This window comes from Falco punctatus (assembly GCF_963210335.1).
Source record: "Falco punctatus genome assembly, chromosome: 4".
Lineage (NCBI taxonomy): Eukaryota > Metazoa > Chordata > Aves > Falconiformes > Falconidae > Falco > Falco punctatus.
Window position 1 is genome coordinate 99,531,628 of NC_137583.1, and position 23,787 is coordinate 99,555,414.

The 23,787-nt window shown below is 42.6% G+C and overlaps 1 protein-coding gene across 6 annotated transcripts in view; it reads left to right on the plus strand.

The window, feature by feature from the left end:
- CPNE4 (copine 4) overlaps positions 1-23,787 on the plus strand; it is a 317,905-nt gene that overhangs the window by 65,128 nt on the left and 228,990 nt on the right. Inside the window, exon 1 of one of the 6 annotated variants that reach the window (XM_080387240.1) lies at positions 665-6,726. The exons of 3 other annotated variants lie outside the window; for them this stretch is intronic. In XM_080387240.1, the coding sequence (XP_080243366.1) occupies positions 6,315-6,726 (412 nt within the window). In that variant the 5' untranslated portion in view covers positions 665-6,314. Of the gene's footprint in view, positions 1-664; positions 6,727-23,787 lie in introns of those variants that run through there. 2 more of the 6 variants (XM_080387241.1, XM_080387239.1) reach the window with 2 other exon arrangements.

A 23,787-nucleotide genomic window follows, 5' to 3' on the forward strand; every position in this document is an offset into this window, starting at 1 on the left:
AACAAAAAAGGTTGCGAACAGCTTCTTTATAGTATAGGCACTGTTATCTTGCATCCTGTACCCCTTGTCACCATATGGAAGGCAGTATTGTTACCGAAATCTCGGAATGGAGAACTTATCGACACCAATGTGATGTAGATAAGCAGACACTTCTTTATTGACGGCCGGGTGCGTGAGTGAGTCCTCTCACGATCAACACACGCCAGGTCTCAAAATCAAACACCATATATAATACTTATCATACATATTCATTAAGTATTCATGCATAATCATAACATTTCTCAGAAATCATTAACATATTCTCCTCCCATATCCGATTCTGCGCAGTAAAGCTTAGAAAGGTCCAGAAATGGGTCTGGGGTATGATTTGGGTAGGTGGTATATGAGTCGGTGGTCGCGATCTCCCCCTGCCGGAATTACCTTTTACTAAAGTTCACGGTTTCTTGGCACACCTACAAGCTGTTCCAGTCGACTCTCCCCAGTTCCCATTAATCCTACATTCTGACATCTCAATGTACTTTCTATATACAGAAGACTAGTTAGATACAAAGAAACCTTTCAAACCCTAAATTATTACTTAAGCTTCAACAATGATTCCAACCCATTCTTCTGGCCTTAGTACAAAATGTACAAAGGGTCTCACAACTACTTTTACTAAATAGTCATAACTTTCTTCAACATATATTTTTATCCTCCTATATTTCTATTCTATAAAATAACTCTATAAAATCAGATAATCAAACCAATAAAATCAATTGATCTCAACTCTTTAACAAATCGACAACAGTATGGCTATGATACCCTGACCAATGCCTGTTTGTGGTGCTGCCAGATGCCATGACAGCATCCTACGTGTTGGGTAGGTCTTGCTTCACCAGTCCATTGGCCAGTGAAAGGCCACACTGGCTGCTTGTATGGGGCTTGAAGATGTGTATAGGGGTAAATGGAGCCAAAATAGTGATTCTGTAGTGGCAGAGAGGCACAGCCTCTCCTAACTACTTATCTGACAACACAGAGACTCATGAAATGTAGGGAGTGTGGTACTAGTGGGACCTGCAGTAGTGCACTGACCTTAACATTGTGAACTTAATTTCTGTAATACCTAATTAGCATGAAATGAAAGTAACTGTAGCTGAATGTGTTTTGAATATGGTTACAGAGCTTATAGAGAAGCTATATACCTATATAGGGAGTTTTCTTGTGGCTACAGTGACAGTGGCCACAAGTTCTGCAAGTTGATAAAAACTGCTTACGCTGATCTCTGCTGACCTATATGGTTCTTCATAAATAAGCCTTCAGGCCAGAATCACACAGGCATGTACTGAAATCAGCAGAACTAAAGACCTAAAATCCACAGGTGGAAGCTCTACGTTTCAGTCCGCTTACAGTTGCAGCTGAATTGCATTGCTACAAGATGGGACATGTTCTCTGGCATCACTGATGGCCACTGTCACTGTAGCCACAAGAAAACCCCTGTGAGTTTTCTGGGGAGTATGAGGGAGGATTAAATTTTCCTTCGCTAAATTTTGGGCAGTGACAAATATTTTTTATCTAGAGGAAGGATTATTTTTATTCTCTGTTGATTGACTTGATGTCACCAGGCAGGGCTGGCTTTGTGAGATTGTACAATAGGGATGCCGACACTACCATCCATGGCAAAATGGCTTGGGGACCCCTTAGCAAGCTGGGCAGGAAAAGCTGAAGCGATTTTGTATACCTTAGAATTTTCAACCCTTATTACTTTGATTATCTTGCTTTTTCAATGGTTTTCTTCAACAGGAACCTTTATTAGAGAAACAAAGATATCTTTGTCTTTTTCCAATTCTTTCACTTGATGTCACTTTCCAGAGATGTTGGATAGCTCAGCAGGTGGAACTGAAGATAATATGATCTTGCTAAGTCAGTGGCAGTAATTTCTGCATCAGTTATTGCTTGTCATTGTCTTGCTTGGGATAACTTTTGTCTCCTGGGAGCTGCTGGGCACTACTCAGACTCCATGTCATTCTTGCTATGGCATGAATGACTGTAATGCAGCAGTGGCAGGCAGCAAGAGATGATATGTCTTAGCAGGGCCAAAGGAGCTTTGCTAGAAAGCATAGTGCCTGCCTTCAAGCTAATGTGTACCTTCTCCTCTTTCACATTACTCAGTATTACGTCCTACACAGAGCAATAGCATCAGCTTTATGGCTATTTGGTGACACAAAACTATGCTAAGGGACTCCAGAGTGATTAAGGATTGAAGCCAAGAGAGTCCAGTATAAGGGTTCAGGTACTGCCACGCATCACAAGATCACCTGGTTGATTTGTAAAACTGTTGGGTCCCAAGCTATAGCTGTAACCCCACTCACTATTGCTTTTTTTTCCTTTTTTATAATTCCCATGTCATTTTCATTTTCTCTAATGTTTAGTAGCTCTGAGCCATCTAAAGGCAATGATGTGCTGGTGGAGGCTCTTGGGAACTGTTGGTTAAAATTCTGCTGCCAATACAATGAGAGTTTTAGGGTGATTTCCTGTACTGGGAGATCAGCTCCTTTCTGATACTATCAAAGCTGCCAATGTGTATCTATTGTGCCTATGACAAGGACCGCGTAGAAAACTAAGAACAGCAACACTGCTGACAAGATAAAAACCCTTAGTCTGTGCCACCTACTCACAATGACTATGGTACATACAGAATCATAATCTCAGGAGAACAAATCTTGCTTTTTTTTGTGTCATAACTGTTAGGAATAAATTCATGGGAGGAAATGGAAAACTGGAATTGATCCTGTATTAGCATAGATCAGAGGTGAGTTTTAGGGCAGCATATGTGATTTCTGATCCTGGAAACACCCTGAAAGAACCTAGTTTTCAGAAGGTGGATGATTTTAACCTCAGTCTTCTCTCACATATATAAACTTTAAAACAAAGGGATCTTACCTCACTAGTCATTGTGGAGATCAAGGATTTGGTCTCAAATGCAATTAGTCCAGGCCTTTTGCAAGCAACAGTGTCAATGAAGTTCCTAAGCAAAATCTTGTACACATCTGGTAGAATAGTCAGGTGTAAATGTTCAGTGAGCAGACCAGCACTTGCAAAGCCAACAAACACCAACTTTTATCAGTTAAAATGCTTTTAAAGAAGGGGAAGAAAATAAAAGGAAAAAAAACCCAACACAAATGCTTTTCCTGATGTGTTTTTGAAGGTCCTGTTTTCCCCCATTTACAACCAGTCATGGTTTCTGGGTGTATGCTGATTAAGCTTTGCTGTGGTTATGGTGTCAGGCTGTGGAATTTAGTCATATGGGCAACTGAACAGTACAAGGTACTCTCTGAAATTCTGAAAAAAGTATTCTAAAATTAGCACAAGAATGAGCTTTGTATTCCTATCTTTCATAGCCTTAAGAAATATTGGCTGTGTAATACTCTGAAGGTAAGATAGTAATTTGCTCAGTAGTTACACCCATATAGATTTGCGCATTAGCACTTGAGTGTTTGAAAGTGCGTACTGGCTTCGGGGTGTGCACCGACTTATCTCAGTGCAATAAGATCTTTCCTGATCTATACAGCTACCAAACCCAAGCATGACAGTTGTAACATGACATTTTAAAAACACAGAACAACCCTGCTCTGGTTACAAGTGAACATCTTAAATCTGTAGCCTCTGATATCCTGGCTTGCACTTAGACTTCTGTGTCCTGTCAGATGACTGTGGGGATTCACTCATATTCATCAATTTGTAACTGTCTCATTGAGGGCAACATGAAAAGATGTGACACTACTCCGGTGGTGATAAAGTTCTGTTTTTGCTGAAGCTGTGGAAGCTGAGATGTTTAATCACACATTTGCATCTTCCTCTCGTGGTAACTGCAACATGTAGAGGGCGTGGACGCAAGGTGTGATAGAGCTTTCTTTATCAGAATTAAAAGAGTTGCTGGAGCGGTGCTAATTCTTACTATTTTATATCATTCACTTAATTTAAGGATCTACTGGTTTATGGGAGCTTCTTAGCAAAAGCAGCACTTGCACTGCAATGATACTTAGGTGTTGGCAAGGAGTATCTTCTCCCTCCTGCTTCTTTCCCAAGCAACACTTGGTCCACTGAAGATATTCTGATGCCACCCACAGGAGGACGCAGGTACTTTCAGCAGTTCTGTGCCCTGTGAAGGGTGCTTCAGCAATACTAGCAGGAGACTAGCAGGTAATATTAGCAAGCAGAGGAAACGTCGAGGCATCTATCTGTGTGGACATGTAACTAAAAGTGATATTCCAGGCCCTTATTGTATCCATGCCTCAGAATGGGATGTATGATTTGAGGGCTGGAGCGTAAGATAGAGAACAGAAATCTCACGCTTGGTGTTCATCAGGATTCAGTTAAGTGCAGATTGAGGCTGGATCCTGCTCCTTCCTCTCACAGTCCTTACTGTAGGTTACCTAAGTGGAAGGCACCAATCTACAGCTAGACCACAAATACATTTTTGTGAAAATCTTGCCAGAGCTATGGATGTGCGAGGTCTCGCTCGTTCCTGCAGGGCATCCTGGATTTCTTGCTGTTTTCTAGAGAGTGGAGCTGAACATCCAACACCGTGGTGTGCAGACAGGCTGTGTCCCACTAGCAGGAAGCAGATCCAGTGTGCTGTCACAGCTCCTAGCCATGACACAGCATGCAGAGTCTAGGAACCAAGCAGCCTTGCCCAACAGTTATTCTGGGACAGCACATGTACATAGATTTTTTTCCCCTGGTGGCTTCACCAATATATTTCAGCACAATATGTTTCTGCTGTTATTAAGCTAAAATATTTGTGAGAGCCAAGTAAAACTAAGGGAAACCTCGGCTCTCTGGAGAGCTTGATTAGTTCTGTGGTTATGCTATGATGCACTAGGTGCATAAGGGAAAAAAATCTCAACTTTTCTTTTACAAGAATAGTAACAGATGAGGTAAGCAGAAAAGACAAGGGAGATCATACTGTTTATTACAGTAAATGATATTTAAATGAGTTTTGTGTAAACCTCACTGTACTATAAAAGTAAATTAAGTTTATTTCTGTGGATGCAGAAATAGAATGACTGATCTTTGCTTTTAGTGCTGTGAACAAATTACCGATTAGCAGTATTTTTGCATAATATGCTCAGTAAAATGCTGCTTTTTATCTGCACTGTGAAAAAAACCCAGGTTTACAGTGTATATTTCTAATGTGTGGCAGTATGATGTTGAAGTCTCTAATTAGAGAGTCTGGGGTTTCTGGCAGAAGATTTCAGCTACACCCCAAGTAGCAGTTGTTATACTTTTTAATTTGGAAGTCTTGTGACAAGTGTTCCTGGTATGGGCTAGCAAATTTGTTTGGTTGCCTGCTCTCTATTTCATACCTCACAGTGCTCAGGAGCAGTACTCCAGGATTTGCCGGCTCAGCAAACACCTGATGTCAAATTCGCAGCATAAGACTGATTTGCTTGTTTTGCGCTCCTTTCCTTTCCTGGAAAATTTGCATCACTGGAGATACTTTCTTTTCAAAATGTTTTGTGCATATATCTTTATGCCTATTTGGGGGTGGACGGATGCAACTGCAGCATCTCTCTGTCGGTGGCTGTGCTCCAGGAGCTCTATCACTGTCAAATCGGTGTGCCTCAGAGACGTCTATAAACTTCTCTTCATCAGATTCTTGTGAGGTGGGGAGTGGAAATTAGATTATACAGATGGGAAGCTATGACACAAAGATGCTGTATTCCACAAACGTTTAGGCGTGTGTTTAACTGACAAGTGCAAATCCAGTTCTCTTCGTAATCTGAGGTTTTCTGGGAAGCCAGCCAGGCTTTTCACAGGAGCACACTTTGCCATCGCCACAGCTGCTTGGTAGATCAAGTACTGCATGGCCACCATGGGTGGGCAAAGTCAAAGAGTGAATCCTGATATCCCAGGTCCTTGTGCTGTGTTTTAACTGTAAGAACTCTTTTCTGCTTAGCTGAGGCCATTCTATCCCTTCTCCCTGTTAGGTCATCTAGGGAGGCATTGCGGAATCAGCAAGAGCCCCGATGCCAGGAGGAGCGGCGGCCCCTCAGCAACCAGCCCAGCCTGCTCGCTCCTGCAAGGCCACTGCTGCTCCATGGGCTTGCGGGCCCTGATGCATTTGTGCTGCTTGCCGCCATGTGCATGCTACAGCCCGAATTTAACCAGGTGCTAAACTTGAACCAGAAGGCTCTCTGGAAATACTGGTTGGACTGACTTAACGCCGCGCTCAGGGCTTCTCAGCCGCAGCGAACCGCAGCTCCTGCCCGGCCATCAGGTTTGCTGAGACGGCCCCCGAGAAGAACAGGGTGCTCCCGGCCGGGAGGGCGGAGATGCGCCCGAGGGGGGCGCGGAGCGGCTCCAGCACCCGCCCCGCCCTAGCCCCGCGGCTCGGCCTCCCCGCGCCGCCGAGGCCAAGGCAGCTGGGCGGGCACCGGCGACGGGAGCGGGGCTGGGCACGAGCCGGCCGAGGGAGGCTCCAGGCCCGCCGCGGCCCCCAGGGGGCGCTGCCGCGGGCTCCGCGGCTCCGGCACCGCCGGGGCCGGGGCGGCACCGCGCGGGGGGAGCGCCGGGCGCATCAGGGCGGGCGCGCCCGCCTCCTCCCTTCGTCCCCTCCCCTCGGCGGCGGCGGTGGCGCCGGGCTCCCTCGCTCCTCTTCACATGGGGTTCGCCCTGCTGGAGGGACGGCGCTCCTGCCAGCTGCTGAGAAGGAGCCGGCGCGGGGGGCTCGCCGCCGGCGGGCAGGTAGGGGCGGGCGGCGAACCTGAGGGGAAGTTGGGGAGCGGGTGGCGGCGGGACGGGCGCGCGGGGCTCTGCCGCCCCGGCCGCGCGCGTCGGTTACGGCGCGAGGCTTAACCCGGGCGCGGCGGCCGTTGGCGCGGGGCGCACGTGGAGCGGGCACCGCCGGCCCGCCCGGCTCTTCCCGCCGCGGTCTCGGCGTGGCGGCGGGCACACCTGCAGCCGGGGAGCCCCGCGCCGCCGCCCGCTTGCGGACGCGTCGCGGGTGCCCGTTCTTCCCGCCAGCGGCTGCGGCCGGCAGCTCCCCGGCTGCCGCGGGAGCGGCGCAACTTCAGGGGGAACCCGGGCGGGGACGCGGGGCTCCCCCGCTTACCCAGAGGTTATGTAGTTTACTTGCAGAGCCGCGCATCTCCCGCCGCCCGCGCCGTCTTGTCTTTTAACTGGCGTACGAGGGTCGCAGCTGGAGAACGGCTCCGTTATTCGTGAAGTTATTTTATGTCAGTTTAGGGTTTGCGGTTCGTTTGCTACCAAAGGCAGAGTGCCGACGGGATTAATTTCTGTGGTCTGTAGATTAAACGGGGCAAATTCCTTATGCCATTAAAGCGAGCGTTACGGGCTTGCCGACTTCATATAATCTGGCGTTCTCGTAGCTCAGAATAAACCTTTTCACTACAAAGGAGAAAACCGGATCCAGTCCTTGCAGCTTCTGATTGATTAGAGCTCCCTCGTGGAAATCAGCAGGGAGTTTTGCCTGATTAAGACCTGTAAAATTGTCCTGAGGTTTGTTACACAACTAACTGGCTGTAGATGTGCAGTATGGGCTCCATTAGGTAACTTTGCATCTAGGTCTTGTTTTCACTGGTCCAGTTGAAGTACTTTCGAGTCAAACTAGTTTCGGTGCACCGCTTCAAGGAGTCTTGACATGTCTTAAGGGAGCAGGACAACTGTTTAATCTGCCTTAAAAGAAGAGCAAACTTGTTGGTTAAACAGAGAAATGAATGACATCCTTTGGAGATACTGATTGAAATCTAGAAATGCATAGGTATTTTGCTGGCAGTGCCAGGTAAAATCAGCTGGTTTTGTTCCTGGTTGTGTTTTACTCCCTACTGCTTGTGTTGCAGTTGAGCTTTAGAAGTCCCAACCAGGGACCCAGCTGTAACAGAAGATGTACAGGCATGCATGTAATTGTAGCCTCTCCATTAAAGAGCATCCTTTCTGGTATGATTATGCAGAAATATTACAGAAAACAGAGCATTGCACCCAGAAAAGCTTGCAGGTTGCCATTTCCACGCATGAGCTGACTATTCAGTCATTGTAGTTTTGTTTTTTCTGTGTTCCTAAAATACCTGTTAGTAAGCAGGGTTACGGATTCTAGTCAGTTGTTCATGGAACTTTTCTTGTTGCTGCAACTGCAAAAGTTGCTGTCAATTATTTTTTTTTTTAAGGTGCGGAAGTAAGTAAAATAAAATAGAAACTTCCTTGCACTTCAAATAGCAGCAATATAGGACCAGGCTTGGGGAGAGTGGAACAAAAAAAAACCCCAAAACCCAACACTTTTTTGTTGTACCTACTTTCAGATGAGAACTCCTTTGGGGTGGCATTTCTCAAGTTTGTTCTTGGGTCCTTGGAATTTCAGGTGGCAAAAGTCTCATCAGTCTAGCTCTTTGAGTAAGAAAAAGGCACTGTATTGTGGTCTGTAGAGTTCAAATGCACGTTACTGGAAAGTTTCAAATAGCCTTAAAATAATCTTTAGTGGAGCAGGTGTGTTTGCTGTATTTGGAGCAATTTGATTTGGTTATGAAAGAGCAGGTAGTGTTTCTGAATTAGGGCATACCAGCATAACTGTTAGCTAACTGTTAGTACTTCAGTACTGGTGTTCCCAAAGACCATGATCCAGTATGAATACATGCATGTAAATTCAGTGTCTGTAGAGACATGTGTTGGTACTGTTACCCAAGCCGCCAATGTGGCCATGAGGTTACCAGATATCCTTAAGGACAGGTATATGGGAAAAACTCAAGCATGTGCTGAACAGCTTTCCTGGGCTAGAGTTTTTTTGTGACTAAATTGTGATTTTTGTCACAAATTGTTTGTCACTAAAGTTAAAAGTATTCAGGAAAGCTGTTGGTAACATTCAAAAATATTTTTTTAATATGCATATAAAGAGCTTTATTGGTTTGTGTAGCTCAGTAGCCATTATGTAGCTGGGCTATCATGCCTAACTGTCCATCCCCTAATCTTTTGGGAGAGATTTTTCTAAAATAGGATGCTTAAATGAGCCCCAGTTTAAAATACTGAAGTGAGGTGGAGTACGATGAACTAATTGTACTCTTAAGATTGGATGTTTGTACCTTGGACAGAAAAACTATCTTCTTAGCAGCATGTCAAAGCTTGGAGCTCTCCATAAGCAGAAAAGCTAATGGAGTACACATTGTGGTATTACGTGTTCGGTGCTGTTTACAGGAGGCATTTATATGGCAGTTAGCACTGAAATATCGTAATTGCTGATTTGTCTCCATAGGGGTAGGATTGTCTCTCCACATCCCTCATATTTTCCTAAGTGTCTTGCTGAGTCACTTGAGAAGTCTGAAAGAGCAAGAAGTTGAAGCCAGATGGGAGAAGGTCTAGACTGGCAACCCTACCTGGATTGTCTGCCTTGTCTGCTATAGATCGTTTGAATTATGCTATAAAATAAAGATATTTCTAGGTATTGCATCCGGTGGTTGGCTTACAATGTTCAAAGTTTATGAAGTGATTTTCTGTTAGATGGCTTTCTATGTCTTTGCATGCATATTTTGTAGATGTTGGTATTTGATTATGCTGTCATAGCTTCCCTTTTCCTAGATTTGTTATTTTAATGTTTTAAAATTATCTAGTAGACTCCATGCAGAAACAACACACTCTTAATGGAGTGTTGGAGTGGAGAATTTGAATGTGAGATAGCCCGTGGTCAGCATTATGGTTCCCGATGCAACCATTAGTCAGCAACGCTTCACATAAATATCCAAACTAAAATTTAATATCATCCGCTGTACATACTTCATCAGAAAGGTGACTTTAAGCAAGCAGGAAGTTCTAACTCGAGGATGAAGAATACATACCTACAAAGATCTGTGCTGAGGTTGCTGTGAAAATGATAACTTTGAGGTTTAAGTGTTCATGACTCAAAGTTTAAGTCCATTTTTGCTCTTACAAACTGTAACATGCAATTTTAAAGAGTAGCTAAACAGTTTTAGCTTTTTCCAAGATGCCTGACAGCAAAACCTCTGTGTAAGAGGGTGCGCTTCCCTGAGGAGCTCTGCTTTTGCTGGCAGTTGCAACTGAAGTGTCCTTTGCTGGTTCAGTTGCATGCACCACTGATGCTAGCTGATGGCAGTGAGAGGCATTTGTTCTGTGTAAACTCAGGTTTGAGCAGCTGAAGACCCTCATGGTGTTTACCACTAATAAGCCAATTGTAGTTTCTGTTTTTACTGCAAATTAACAAAAACAAGTGTGTTAGATTGCTTCTGCTTGACCTTTTGTGTTGCAGACGCTACACAGCTGTGAAGTTGCCTTTAGCTCTGGCTTAGGAACATACTTTTCAAGGTAGTGTGCATGTCCTTAAACAGCCTTGATTCTCAAAGAAAGGTTAAGTTTGAAAGCGGCATTTGTGCCCTAGAAAAAGCTGTGCCGAGAAAAGGGGAGCTACGTGCATGCTTAAAAACTAACACATGGCCAAATGTTTTGGTGAATAAGCTTGAGTGCTTTGCTGAATCACAGCTGTGAGCATGCAGAAATACTATACCTACAAAGTCTGCTGCAACTGAGTACAGTCCTTGTTACGTATTTCAGTGCAGGTGTTTGGAGACCATCCGAACAGCAAAAATGAATTAGGAGTGGGATTATACATGCTATCAGACAAGAAGGGAAGCGTAACATTGCCAGTGGCTTAGTTCAGGCTTTGCTGGGAAATCTCACCAGGATTTCTCCCTTTCTCTCTGATACTCTAATACCAGGTGAAAACTGTTGCAGTAACTGTTCTACTTACCGTTGATTACATTAAGAAAGTGGGGCGTCCAAATACATGTAAAGGGGGCATCCAAGTAAACTGCCTTGGGAGTTCCACCAGTGGCTTGCAGAAACTGTGGGATTTGCCCGATAGTAACGTTTTTGTGGCAATCTGTGAGGCCGATTTGACAAGCTAGAGTAGCTGTTAAATTTGGCAGCTCGCGGGGACCCGCGGTCCCGGTCCCGCCTGCATGTCGCTCTGTTCATTTGAGGGCAGCGGAAACGGGGCCGGCCGCACGCCGCTGTGGGGAACGGGGATGGCCCCCAGGCCCCCTTCGGGCGCGGGGCCGCCAGGGGGCGCCCGAGGACCGGCGGAGCGCGGCGGCGGTGTGCGGGGCGCGGGCGCGCTCGGGTCCCGCCGCCTCCCCGGAGGATCCGGGCCGGTTTCGGAGTGGGGCCGTTAATCCCAATTTAGCCGATCCACTCCTCGGGTAAACTACATCGCCCGCCTGCGCGCCCTCGTGTGCGCAGTGAGGGGCCACGTTCCGCTGGCCTTGGCTTACGGACAGCTGCGAGGTAACCTCGAGGGAAGCCAGGCCGCCGAGGTGCGGGGCGCGGCGGTGAGGCGCGGCGGTACGCTGCCCGGCGGGGTTCAGATGAGTTTTGCCCCGCATCCCTGTGCAAGGCAAAGCGACCTGGTGTCGCGGGTGCCCGCGCACCCTGTCTGGCTCCCACAGGGAGCGGGCCCTCTGCGTTGGCGGGCGAGGAAAACGCTGCTTTGGCAGAAGTCCTTCAACAGCAGAGTCCTTTCACGGTGGGCCTGGTTAGCTACAGGAGGTTGTCTGGCCAGGAGGAGTTTTCTCTCCTAGCTTAGCTCTTTGCGCCCCCAACACCAACATCATCTTACCGCTAACCTTTCCTACTTTTCCAGCCCAGGCCCTCTGAAGCTGGCAATAAAATGGCTGGCTGCCAGCTTCTTTGGTAGCCTGAGCACCTCCTGATGTGGGTGCCACAAGGACCCTCGGCCAGGCCAGCCTTTGCTGGCTAGAGCAGTGGTTCCCAGTTGTAGCTACCTATGTGACTTCAATTCCTCATTTATTTTCAGTAGATTGACACGGGGGGGGGGGGGGTACCTACAGCATTTGATTCGGTAATGAGGTGTGTTCGTGGATCGGCGAAGTCTGTAAGTGACTGTTAAGGAGAGTTGGGGTGGTACAGAATAAGACTCCCTTTATTTGAACAGCAGACAAATGGAAAGATGAGTCCTAAGTAGGAAGAATTTTCTTGGTGGAAAGGATTGTGAGCTGTGGAACTGCTTTGGCACGACACCTCTGTGCAGTTAATCCACGCTTTCCTAATCTACTGCCTGCTGTAATTTTCTCCAGTGAATTATTTAAATTATTTACTTGAATCGATCACTGAATGTTACATGGATTGCCAGTCATCAGGCAGCAAGACAGATATTCACTGTACATCTGGAGAGGGCAAGACACCCTTCTCACAGGTGGCAAAAGCCAATCATTTGGCTACGGGGTACAGCTTGGACAGGGGTGATATTTGGAATTAATTTCTACCGTGGTTTTTTTTAATTGTCTGTTTACTTAAGGGAGTTTCTCCTCTTGCATTATCTTGTCTAGAGCCTTCAGGCCAGATTGTTGTCTTTAGTAATTCTTGTCACTGTGGCTCTGCACAACATGAAGGACTAGGATTGTTAATGTTAGTTTCTGCCTAGAAGGATTCTGTTGGTAAGCAACTGGATATTCTGATACATGCAGAATTGTCTTGTTGAATTAAAAAATACCTTGTATATAATCTGCAGTAAGGATATATCTGTACAGTTATGTGAGGACTGTGACAGGCACTTTGTCAATGCCAGTAAAATTCTTGGAAATGTGAGCAAAGGAATAATCCACAGCTAAAAGTATGCTAAGTAATGTAGACAGCTGTTTCTTATTTGGTTTTATGCTAATTGCTGTTACTGTTGGATTTGCTAATGGATTTGAGCATCATTTGTATACTCTTGGTGCAAACATTGCTTTGGTACATCATGTGTTGGTAACAGATAAAACAGATGCTTTTACTTGGCTGTTAATTTATGCTGAAAGTTTTATGGGATCATGAAGGTTCACTGAGAAAGATTGAAAATGATTCTGAGATCTTGCCAGATATTTGGCCAGATAGGAGCATCTTTGCATAGTGATCAAAGGAATGAGGAAGAAAAAAAATTATGAAATTATTTGTATGGAGTTAGCATATAGATGAAGGAGAGGAGAAGAATAAGGGAAGGAGAAAGAGAAAATTGCACTAGTCTGTCTGTCAGAGTAGGTTCCAATTCTCTGTGAGGAATTGCGGGCAGCTTGTAAACTGCCTGGGTATGTTTTCTGAACTTGCAGAAAGGCTTTCAGTCTTAAGCTTGTATTAATGGTCTGGGCTGAGGCTCAGCTTCACTTGTGTGGAAGAAATGGAAGAAGGTTTGCTATGCTACAACTTGGCTTTCTGTTATTTTGTGGATGTATAAAATAAAATGTCAGCCCTCGTGCTGGGGCTTACAGTACATGCTGGAGTTGGCCACAGACCAAGCAGAAGCTTTAAAGGCACATGTAATTTCCTCTGAACTTAGGAAGTGTCCTTTTGTCTCTTCACCTAGATTAACTGCTGCTTAACTAACTTTAATTTTAATTTTGCTTCTCTTTGTGACATAAGCAGCCATGCTAACTGATAGAGATTAAAAATAAATATTTGTCAGTTTTGATTTGATATCTGAAAAGCTCAAGTGCGACTTATAGGAAAAATGACAGTCCTTCCTTCTCATATCCATCGAAGTCCTACGTTCCAGAAGAAAGAATTGAGCCATAGGGCTATAGAGTAGTCAGAACTGGGGAGGCTGGTGAACTGTATTTGAAAGTCATTTCTGCACAAGCTGAGATACTTTGTATCTCTCTCTATTGAAGAGCTAGGAGGTGAAGCAAAATAAATGCTTGTTATATGCATGTTGTAACTGTGGTTTGAAATGTCATCAAGATGCAGCTTATAATTAGAAACAAGAGACTAAACCCTCATCTTTCTGAACATGGATTTGTAATGAATGGCTGATTCAGAACAAAGTATACACAACAAGTATACGCATGAAAAATGTTTAAGCAAATGTGTTTATGAGATTATCCCTTGGTACTGAATCAAATATTGTGTCACTTCTCTAACTATTGTGTCAAGAATTATATGAAAGTGACTAATTACACAATATACAGTTATACAATAACATCTTTTTTGGGGTGGAATTTTATTAGTCTTGTTTATAGGTGGACTATGTGCAACTACGGACCCAAGAAAGAGATAGCACATGATAGACTTGAATAAGCTGATCTAATGCTTCCCCATCAACTTGATACAGTTTTAAAAATAAGAATAACTGCAACATTGAATAAAATTGTTTGCAAGGATAATTTTGTTGGAGAAGCAGTCTTTAGGTGACTAATACTTAAATGTCTTCCATGGACCGGTAAGGGAGACGGTATTCCAGTTTTTGCACACAAAGATAAAATGCCTAGTTTGTAGGGACTTATTATAAACAAAGACTTTCTTATTTCATCAGTGCATTCATAACAGTAGAATTCTAAGAACTATTCAGTGTACTTGGTCAGCAGCATAGATCCTGTTAGACAGAGATCCTATTAATTGCCTCTGCGGGGAGAAGCTAATGCAGTTATCTTTAGTGCTCTTTCTTGGCCACTTTGTTCACACTGTACTGTACACGAAGCAACTATGGAAGCAAGAGAGATGTAAGCTTAAACCATTTATTGACTGAGGTGTGTAGCAGATAGGATTAGTGCGCAACTGGGCAAAGCACTGACATACCACCTCCAGTTAAGACTCCAGTTAAGACAGAAGCACAGAATGGTTGAGGTTGGAAGGGACCTCTGGAGGTCATTGGGTCCAACGCCCTTCCTCAAGCAAGGCCACCTGGAGCCAGTTGCCCGGGACTGTGTGTCTAGACGGTTTCTGAATTTCTCCAAGGAGAAAGACTCTACAGCTTCCTTGGGCAACCTGTGCCATGCTTGGTCACCCTCACAGTGAAAAATGTTTCCTGATTTTCAGAGAGAACCTCCTGTGTTTCAGTTTGTGCCCATTGCCTCTGGTCCTGTCACTGGGCACCACTGGGAAAAGCCTGGCTCTGTCCTCTTTGCATCCTCCCTTCAAGTATTTGTATACATTGTTAAGATCTCCCTTCTCAATCTTCTGTTCTCCAGGCTGAACAGTCCCAGCTCTCACAGCCTTTCCTCTTATGTGAGGTGCTCTAGTCCGTGCAGTCCATTCATCATCCTTGTGGCCCTTTGCTGGATTCTCTCCAGTATGTCCATGTTGCTCTTTTACTGAGGAGCCCAGAACTGGACACAGTATTCTAGTGGCCTCACCCATTCTGGCATGGTTGCTGGCCTGGCAGCCGTCAGTATTGGGGAAGGTTGACTTCTACTGCTTCTTGGATGGACTGATGCCCAGTGTTGTGGAGATGCTGTATTCTGATTCCCTAGGTTTTTTTCTACTATAGGTTTTCATAGCTTTTCATGGGTTTTTGTTTGGTTTGTTCTTTTTTTTTGTTTTTTTTTTTTTGAGTCCTTGAACTGTTAACAACCTATGTTTCAAGCATCTTAGGTCTAACTGCAAATTTACTGTTCTTATGTATCATGGCTCAAGTCTAAGTATCGCCACGCAGATTCCTTGCAAGCTGGCAGTTTCCTCAGAAGTTTGATTCAAGGTTATGCAGTTCTGAGTGTGTCATAACTGGGCCTTGGATCACAGACAGCTGAACCCCTAGGAGAAGGATTCACAGAAAGCTGAGGTGTGAAATCAGTATGAGCTATGCTATGCTGATTCCCTTAGGAGGACATACAGCAAATAGTAGCTGCAAGGTTGTTTGAACTACTTTCAAAATAACTGAATGCCTGCAGGAGAAGCCTTGTAACAAGCTTTCTCTGTGCTGGACTTTTATCCATCAGTGTGTATTTCTGACACTAATATGGTTTATAATTGGCTCTTTGCCTGGCCTTACACAGTGACAAGTGGTGCTGGTATGGATTGCCTGTGGTAAGGAATGCTTTTTTTTTTTTTTTTTTTTTTGTGTCTGGAGGTTTCAATTGAATGATAGGAAAAAATCTTCACTGAAAAGGTTCTCAAGCATTGGAATAGGCTGCTGCAGAAAAGGTTGAGTCGCCATTCCTGGAGGTATTCAAAAGACCTGTAGATATGGTGCTGAGGGACATGGTTTACTTGTGGACTTGGAAGTGTTACATTTATGGTTAGGCTTAATGGTCTTAAAGGTCTTTTCCAACCTATATGATTCTATGATCCAAAAAAAATGGCATGAAATCCATCTAAAGAAACAGGTGAAGATGAAGCTCAGGGTGTTGACAGGAGTTGTAAAGGAGCAATTGACTGAGGGTGAGAATGAGTATACTGACCTGCTATGTTACATTCCATGTGACAGTTACGAAAAGGTGGTGCAGTAGGTAAAATTGGAGAGAAGGAAAAATAAGAACAGGTTTTATGAAGAGAGGAGAAGACACTTTTCGTATTTCCCTGAGAGGTAGAAGGATCAAAAATCATGAGTGGTTTTTAATGAAAAAAACCCCAAACAGTTGGTAAATTTCTGACTCTTGTTGAAATGCAAAGCAAAACTTTACATTGCATTCACTGGTGCTGGAATTACTCCTGTCTCGAATGTCAGGAAAAAACCTAAATTTTTTGTTGTATTTTTACGTTTAGAAACTTGGAGCATTTCTATATGCAATGGAAAATCAGGTCAAACACTGGGAAAAACTTTCTTACTGGAACAGTAGTGTAACTGAAAAATATTTCTGAAGGAAGTGAGATTTCAGTCATCTGGAAGTTTTAAGAACAGAGAGTATCTACCATGAGATCTTGAGATAAAGTTAATTTGGTTTTGGGGGCAGTTGATGTTTCAACCACACCCTTTGTGATTTTATAAAGTTTTCCAGAAAGCAGACTTTCAAATATGTTTGATCCCTTTTACACAGGAGGCAAGGAGTTCTTAAATTGTTGATCTCTGTGCAGCACATCAAGGAAGCCAATGTGTTTCTAACATAAAATCACAAGAGTTAACAAATCTGTGATGGTACTTACTTGTGAACTGGCTATTTATTAATGCTCTTAAATTTTTTTGCTGCTGCAATTTAGATATTTATTTTGACAACCAAAAGTGGCCCCTATGACTTAAGATTATGTACAGGTATCAGTCAGACATCTCTGAAAAGTGCCACCCCTTTATTGCCACTAGAGACTTGAGTCTCAAGTGTGACTTGAGTGACTTCCCACTACTTCTTATGAATAGGGACAGAGGGTGTGGTATCTTCTTCTAAGAGATGATACTTAAAGCTTCAGATATAGTGGCATAAGCATTCATCAGGTGTTATCAAAGTGACTGGCACACCAGTCGTCTTCTAACTATTTCTGCAGTAAAATGTAAGTAATTGGATTGTTAAGGATTATTTTACTCTCTGGAGTGGTGGTGTTTGTGTGTAGGTTTATTTTTTGGCGTGTGGTGTATTTCATGGTTTGTTTTATTTTGGTTGTGGGGGGTTTTTGTTGGTTTTTTTTTTTGTGTGTGTGTGAAGTGTTCAGTTTGAGAGCAATTGTAACGGTCTTTATAGGACAATTTCTGTGAGTATTGTTTTTGGAAACAGTTAACTGAATGGATGACAAGACTGAAATCCTCATTTTTATTATGTCCTTTCTTCCATCCATCTGTGATCTTTACTTCATGCTGTAGCAAAACAACAACTTGCAATGGTTCTTGCATTCAGCTGAAATTTCTTAGAGCAGTGTTCTTTCTAGTTCTTTCTAGCTGTTCACTTAATTATGGGTTCTAAGATGGATTTGCTTTGTTTGTTTAAAAAAAAAAAAGCCAAGAATATCAGAGACCAGTTGTTTTGAAGTTCAGTAAAACCTTTTTTGAGGAAGCATCCTTGAAACTTTTTGAGTTAACTGCTCAAAGAGGTGTATTTGAAGTTTAGCAGTGATTCTCAGGGGGCTTGACTGGGGGAGTTTGTAAAGTTAGCTGTTCTAGTCTGTGATGGAAATGGCTTTGGTTTGAACCAAAGTTTAACCAGTTTAAACAAAGTTTAACTGGTGTTCACAGAAAGTAGTTTCATGGTGAGGATGCTTGTTTCCTGCCTTAAATGAATCTTTAATTTTTACACCTTCCTACTTGTGATGTTAATGAATTGGTTTCCTTTCCTGTCCTATTAAGCTGTATTTGGCCTTCTTTTACTGAAATAAATCTGGTCCTGACAGTTTTCTTATGTAAATACTACCTACATAGTATTAAGAAAGTGTAAAGCTGGTCCGTACTAAGTATAAGATGAAGCATGACTTTTATAAGTGATGATGATGAAGCCAAATGTGTTCTGTAGGCATTTATGATCGTAATTAGCAAAAAGCAAATTTTTACATGACTCAAATTTTATTACCTTCTCGGATATAATGCATTTCGCTGTGGGCAAATAATTACTGTATAATCACTCTCTTTAGTGAGTACCCAGAGTTAATTTACTTATTTGCACTTATGTCTTGGTGGAGTTTTATTGTGGAAGTAGTTACATTTAATGACCCATTTAGCAGGTGAATAATTCTTTCATGCTGTTGTATCCATTTCCCTGTGACCATCTATGACTTGTCACATACTAATTTTTTCAAAAGGTGCAGTTTTATATCTGTGACCAGAGGCTAAATTGGAGTTGAACAAAATAGCAGAGAGAGAAGAATGTTGGGGATTTGATCAATTTTAAATGGTCCATTTCTCCTTCAACTTAAGAGAATCGGGGAAGATGGATTCAGCAAGTGACTTGCAATGTAGCTGATCTCCTTAAATTCACGGACAAAATAGGAGCTGCATTCAAGCAATGTTTACAAATTACTGCCTTGTAGGTTGCCAGCAGAATGCATGAGATCTGCAAAAGTGGCAGTACCCAGTGATTTCTGAAAGATAAGGGAAAACAAAGGGGAGAGTAGCCCTAACATTTTTCATGCAGCTGTTGCCAAGAAGCTTCAGTCGAACACAATCTATTATTGATTGTGGTTTTCTTGGTTTAGGAATGACAGAAGTTAGACCACACATTCAGTTTCCCTAAACTGATTCTGATGTGACCTATGCTCTGGCAGCAAAGAAATTTTGTACTATGGATTTTGTGCTGTGTTGGAACTGAAATTACAGTTGGAAAATAAGGTAGAAGATCAAGTCACTCGTGTTGAAGTGGGGGAAAAATTAGTGTGCAGCTTAAAGTTTATGTATAAATGAAGGATTGGTGTTAAATGTTCTTAATAGCCATGCGCTGGAAGGAAAACACAGGAGTTGACCTCTGTGGAAAAGGATGCATTAGACGTCAGTACAAAATATCTAATAAAACTGGATTAATAGCACTAATGTTTGGAAGGAGAGAGGAAAGCCTTTGAATCGTTTTGATTAGAGGTGGAGGAACTTGAATAATTTTCCTGTCCGGGGCCAATATTCTTTGGACAAAAGATGAGGCTGGTTACAACTCTTTGATGTACGTTGTCATTCAATTTTTAGTTGAAAGCACTTAGCAAAGTCAGTGGAAATCACTAATAAATTGTTATGACAGAGGGACTAAAACTCTGGGGTTTTGGGGTTGTTTTTCCTAATATTTTCAGTAGCTCTCCCCCCATCCAGTTCAACTTGATGTGAAACTCCAGACAGTATTACTATTGCACAGGGTATTACTAGCTGTCAGGGAAAGTGGTGGCTCTCAGCTTTTTCTGCTTTTGTTCCTGTAGGGAGGGACTGAAGTATTCTGAGGAAAGCAGGGTTCAGGTGTGAGGAACGTCTGGGCAGCAATGCAGGGTGACAGATCTGCCTTTGCTCCCTGTCATGGTGTCTCTTATGTAAGGTGTGTATTTGGGAAGCAAGAGGCAATATGAAAGCTTGAAGCAGGAAGAAAAGGAAGGGAAGATTAAAAAGAAAAACTGCCTTTGAAGTCACAGTCCAACGGCTTATGAATTCTTACAGATGTTGAATAGTTTTGCTCCTCTTTGCCTTGGTGAATGAGTCACAAACATTGCTGCTGTGCTTTTTCAAATTTGGTGTAAAGAGGGGAAGCAATGCTGCTTCCACTCTGCTGGCTGGGAACTGAGGGCCAGCAGGGTTATGTGATCTGTCTGCACTCACACTAGGGATCTGCGGCAGTGAGGCACCAGAAGAGGGGTGTTTGGACTTCTGGTCCAGCACACAATTATATGCAATTCCTCTAAAAAAGCATTTGTGCATATTTTGTGTATATTGGAAGAAAAGAGCAGAAAACTTGATCCCAAGATTCTCATTAGTTTCTATTAAAAAATTAAGTGACAGGCAGAAATTGCTTGTGATACTTCAATAGTGCAGGTATGCTTTTGGCCTATGTAGAAGCACTTGTGGAAAAATTACTATTTATGAAGAGATTTAGAGCTATTTATCTTCCACGAGCTATTTACTACTTCAACTGAGCTAACATCTATTAAACATTCATTCAAAGTAAAATAATCTCCAGAGTCAATTTAGGTAAACTGCAGTACCTCTTTCTAGACTAAAAATTGCTTTGCATAATGCACGTAGAAAAATCCATTAAATTAATTTTTCTGTTCCTCTCAGTCTTTATTATACGTTGAGATTAAAAGAATTTTATGAGGAAAGGAGGGAAGAAAGCTCTTTTGTCAGCTGCATAAAGGGACAGTCAGAGCTTTTGTGTGTAAGGGTGGTTTTTTTAATCATGTCTTCAATTTCCTTCTCTTTTATGTTGAATATGTTATCATGATGGCAAACTTCCACACTCCCATTGATATAAACAATAGTCTAATAACCTTTAGAGCTTTGGTATTTTCCAGCCTGTCAGCCAAATGAATGTGTGGAAGAATGTGGAAGACAGTGACTTAAATCATGTTGCAATACACAGTTAGCTTGTCCTTTACTTGAAATAATGTATATTTTTAAAACCATGTGGCTGCAGCAGTGGATGATGTTTGAGAATTAGTATCACTTTTGATTACTGTTCGAGAAGACAAGCAGCTGCTTTGTGTTGGAGGTATAAACAAGATGCTGCTGTACTGCACAGCTTGCTGAGCTGAAAGCTTGGGGATTGATTATGAATGAGGACGATGCAGGTGAGACCTGCCGAGAGGTGTGGGCCTTGGTGGGAAACTGGAGGGATTAAGCTTATTCTGGGTTGGGTGGTGGTTGGAGACGGTCTGCACTCTCCTAGCCTTACCCTGATACCATTGTCACTCTTAGAAGTTCAGTTTTACACTACATTTAGATGTTAACAGGTATTTAAAGCGCTGATGTTTTAAGACCTAGCTGTTAAGGGGTAGGTCATTAAGGGGCACAAAGAACTGGTGCACATCAAACTTCGGGAGATAAACCATTAAGGGACAGGACCACAGCCCGCTAAAGCCAAGGAACGTTTTTTCCTTAGTCTCTAGTGTGGTTGTGGTGGGATTATATAAATGTTTTAACAAGTTGGGTATTCCTGTGCAATGTCCTAACATTTTTTTTGGCAGGATGTTTTAAAGAGACAAAAAAACCCCCAACATTTTGAGACTTTGTGCAAGGTTTCTTTGTTCATTCAATTGTATTAACTCAGCTTTAAATTAATTTATCGGCATTGCAGGAGGGTAGGGGAATACCAGTAGGCCATCAGTAGATGGTAGCTTTGCTTTTGTTGCTACAATTGTCCAGTAAAGCTAATACTTGCCTGTACTTAGTGAATCCTCTCCCAATGCCTTCTCAGATACTATCAGCTATTTCCAAGCTTAGGAAGGGGATTCAAGTAAGCAATATCAGGCTCTGAACCATGGGTCGAGGAGGGCTATCAAGTTACTGTAAGTCAGACGAGCCATGTTAGCTCTCCATGTTTATGCTCTGAACTTGACTACCATGCGTCTCCTTTAGACTACTTTAGCTGAATGTTGGAAATAAAAATCTTTGGCTGCAAACAGTTGTTCATGTTGCTGCACTATTTGAAGTTGATGTCACCTGCTGGTACTTGCCAGTGCCATGTTGCCAGAGGTTGTTCCCCTACAGCTCTGCAAGCAGAATAGATGTGTGAGAGTATTCCAGTCTGTTTCAGTCTGAATCTGTGATGTTAGTTTAACTTGCTTTGCATGTGGGAGTGGATTTGAGTTATCCAACTGACTTTGCTGGAAGGAGATTAGAAAGTGCTTTCTACTGTCACAGCCATAGGGAGGTGACAATGACAGGTAGCACAGTACCTACACAAGACATCTTTGTAGAGCCTGTGATTTTTCACGAGATCATATTGATGTAAGATATATAAGTTAAAGAGGTTAAAGCATGTAAAAGTGCTCATGGAGGTCCAAACTATACTAGCAGGCTTATATCTGCTATGATTGTGATAGAATTCTTACATTTTGATGTCCCAGCAAAGTCTTCTGAGTGTAGGCAAAGGCACAGTGTTGATTCTTCCACCTCATCTAGCTTTGCTTGTCTTAAAAATCTCTGCTTAATAAGAATCCACCCTTATCAGGTAACTAGCTTGCTGTAATTCTGAGTCCAGCTGAACAAGTTTAAAGCAGGCACATCTGTGTAAGAAAGATGTATCTCTGTAAATATCCAACAAGCCCAGCCAATCCACTTTGGAATCCTGGCTGGAGAATATGTGTGCTGGCAGTCAAATAGCAGTTCACAGTTCAGTTAAAAATGCAGATTTTATTTAATTTTCTACTTGTTGTTTTCTCACATGACACTCTTGCCATCTATCTTTCTTTATAAAACACTCAAATTGAACCCTAGGAACAATATTTTCCCAGGCAGAAGTCATTTCTTTTCTCAGCAGCAACTAGTGGTACATAATTTAATGCCACCTGGGAGCGTGGCTGTAAAAGGTTTTTAATTCCTTCCCCCCTGCCCCCCCACCTCCTCCTTCTTCCCCCTTATAAGGTACTATAAGCACACTTCAAAGTAGCAGCAATCTAGAATGTTCATTTTCAAATAATTTCTTAAAATTCCTAATTCTGTCATACTTTATTTCTATAGGTGAAATATGTTACAAAAAAGTCAGTTTTCAGGAAATATTGAGCTCATATAAAAAAAAGGAAAATTCTAAACTAATGTTGTAAACCAATTATGAATAGCTGAGTATACTCAATAAGCCAATCTTGCAGTAAGGTGTTTGTTTAAATAATTAGAGTATTCAACCTTTGGAAGCACTTACTATGGATGTAGTGAATTCGTTGTTATTGTAATTCTTATTCATAATTTCTATCTTTATAAAAGTTCGTCCTTCACTCAATGATAAATCACAGGCTTGCTTTAAAACTTAGGTGAAAACAGTCTTTTTCTGATTTCTGATGCAAAATATCAAACTTCTTGTTTACAGTGATCCTTTCTGCCCTCAAGATAAGAATCTTGTTGCAGAATCAGGACTTCAAGTTGTCTTTGTCAGGGGTTGGATAGTAAATTTATGTTGTATTCTGTGTTTATTAGGATGTGCTCACCTAGTTGAATTGTATCTGATTTTTGACATAATTGATATGCCTACTGGTTTTCCACAGTATAAAATGGACTCTTGCAGCTCTTGGGGAAAATGAAGTTGAGGAAGGAAAAGCTCAGCACATTGCACTGCTTAGGTGTCAGACTAGGGGAGATCTGATGATGTAGAAATGATAATATAAGAAACCAGAAAAAGACTTCTACAGTGATTCATTTTCTCATCTCTGGCAGCCATAGAAACAGATCTGAGAGCCTGTTTTTCTAGGTTTTATGCTGTTACTGTGCCTACAGTAAGTTGGATAATGTGAAAACAGGCCTCCCCTAAAGACTACTAGTTTGTAAAGTGACAAGATTTGTGGATATACATGAATATATGTATGTATGTGTGTATGTCTTCCCTATTGTCTTGAAATTTTATTTCAAAAGTGTTTCTGCAACTCTGTTCTTCACTCCTTGGGCTTTGCTGATGTACAGTAAAGTCAAGGGAGCCTACCTCAGAGTCAGCATTTTGTCTACGGGACTGTGCTATACAGGGCTACGGGGGAGAGAAAAGTGCCAGAGAAATA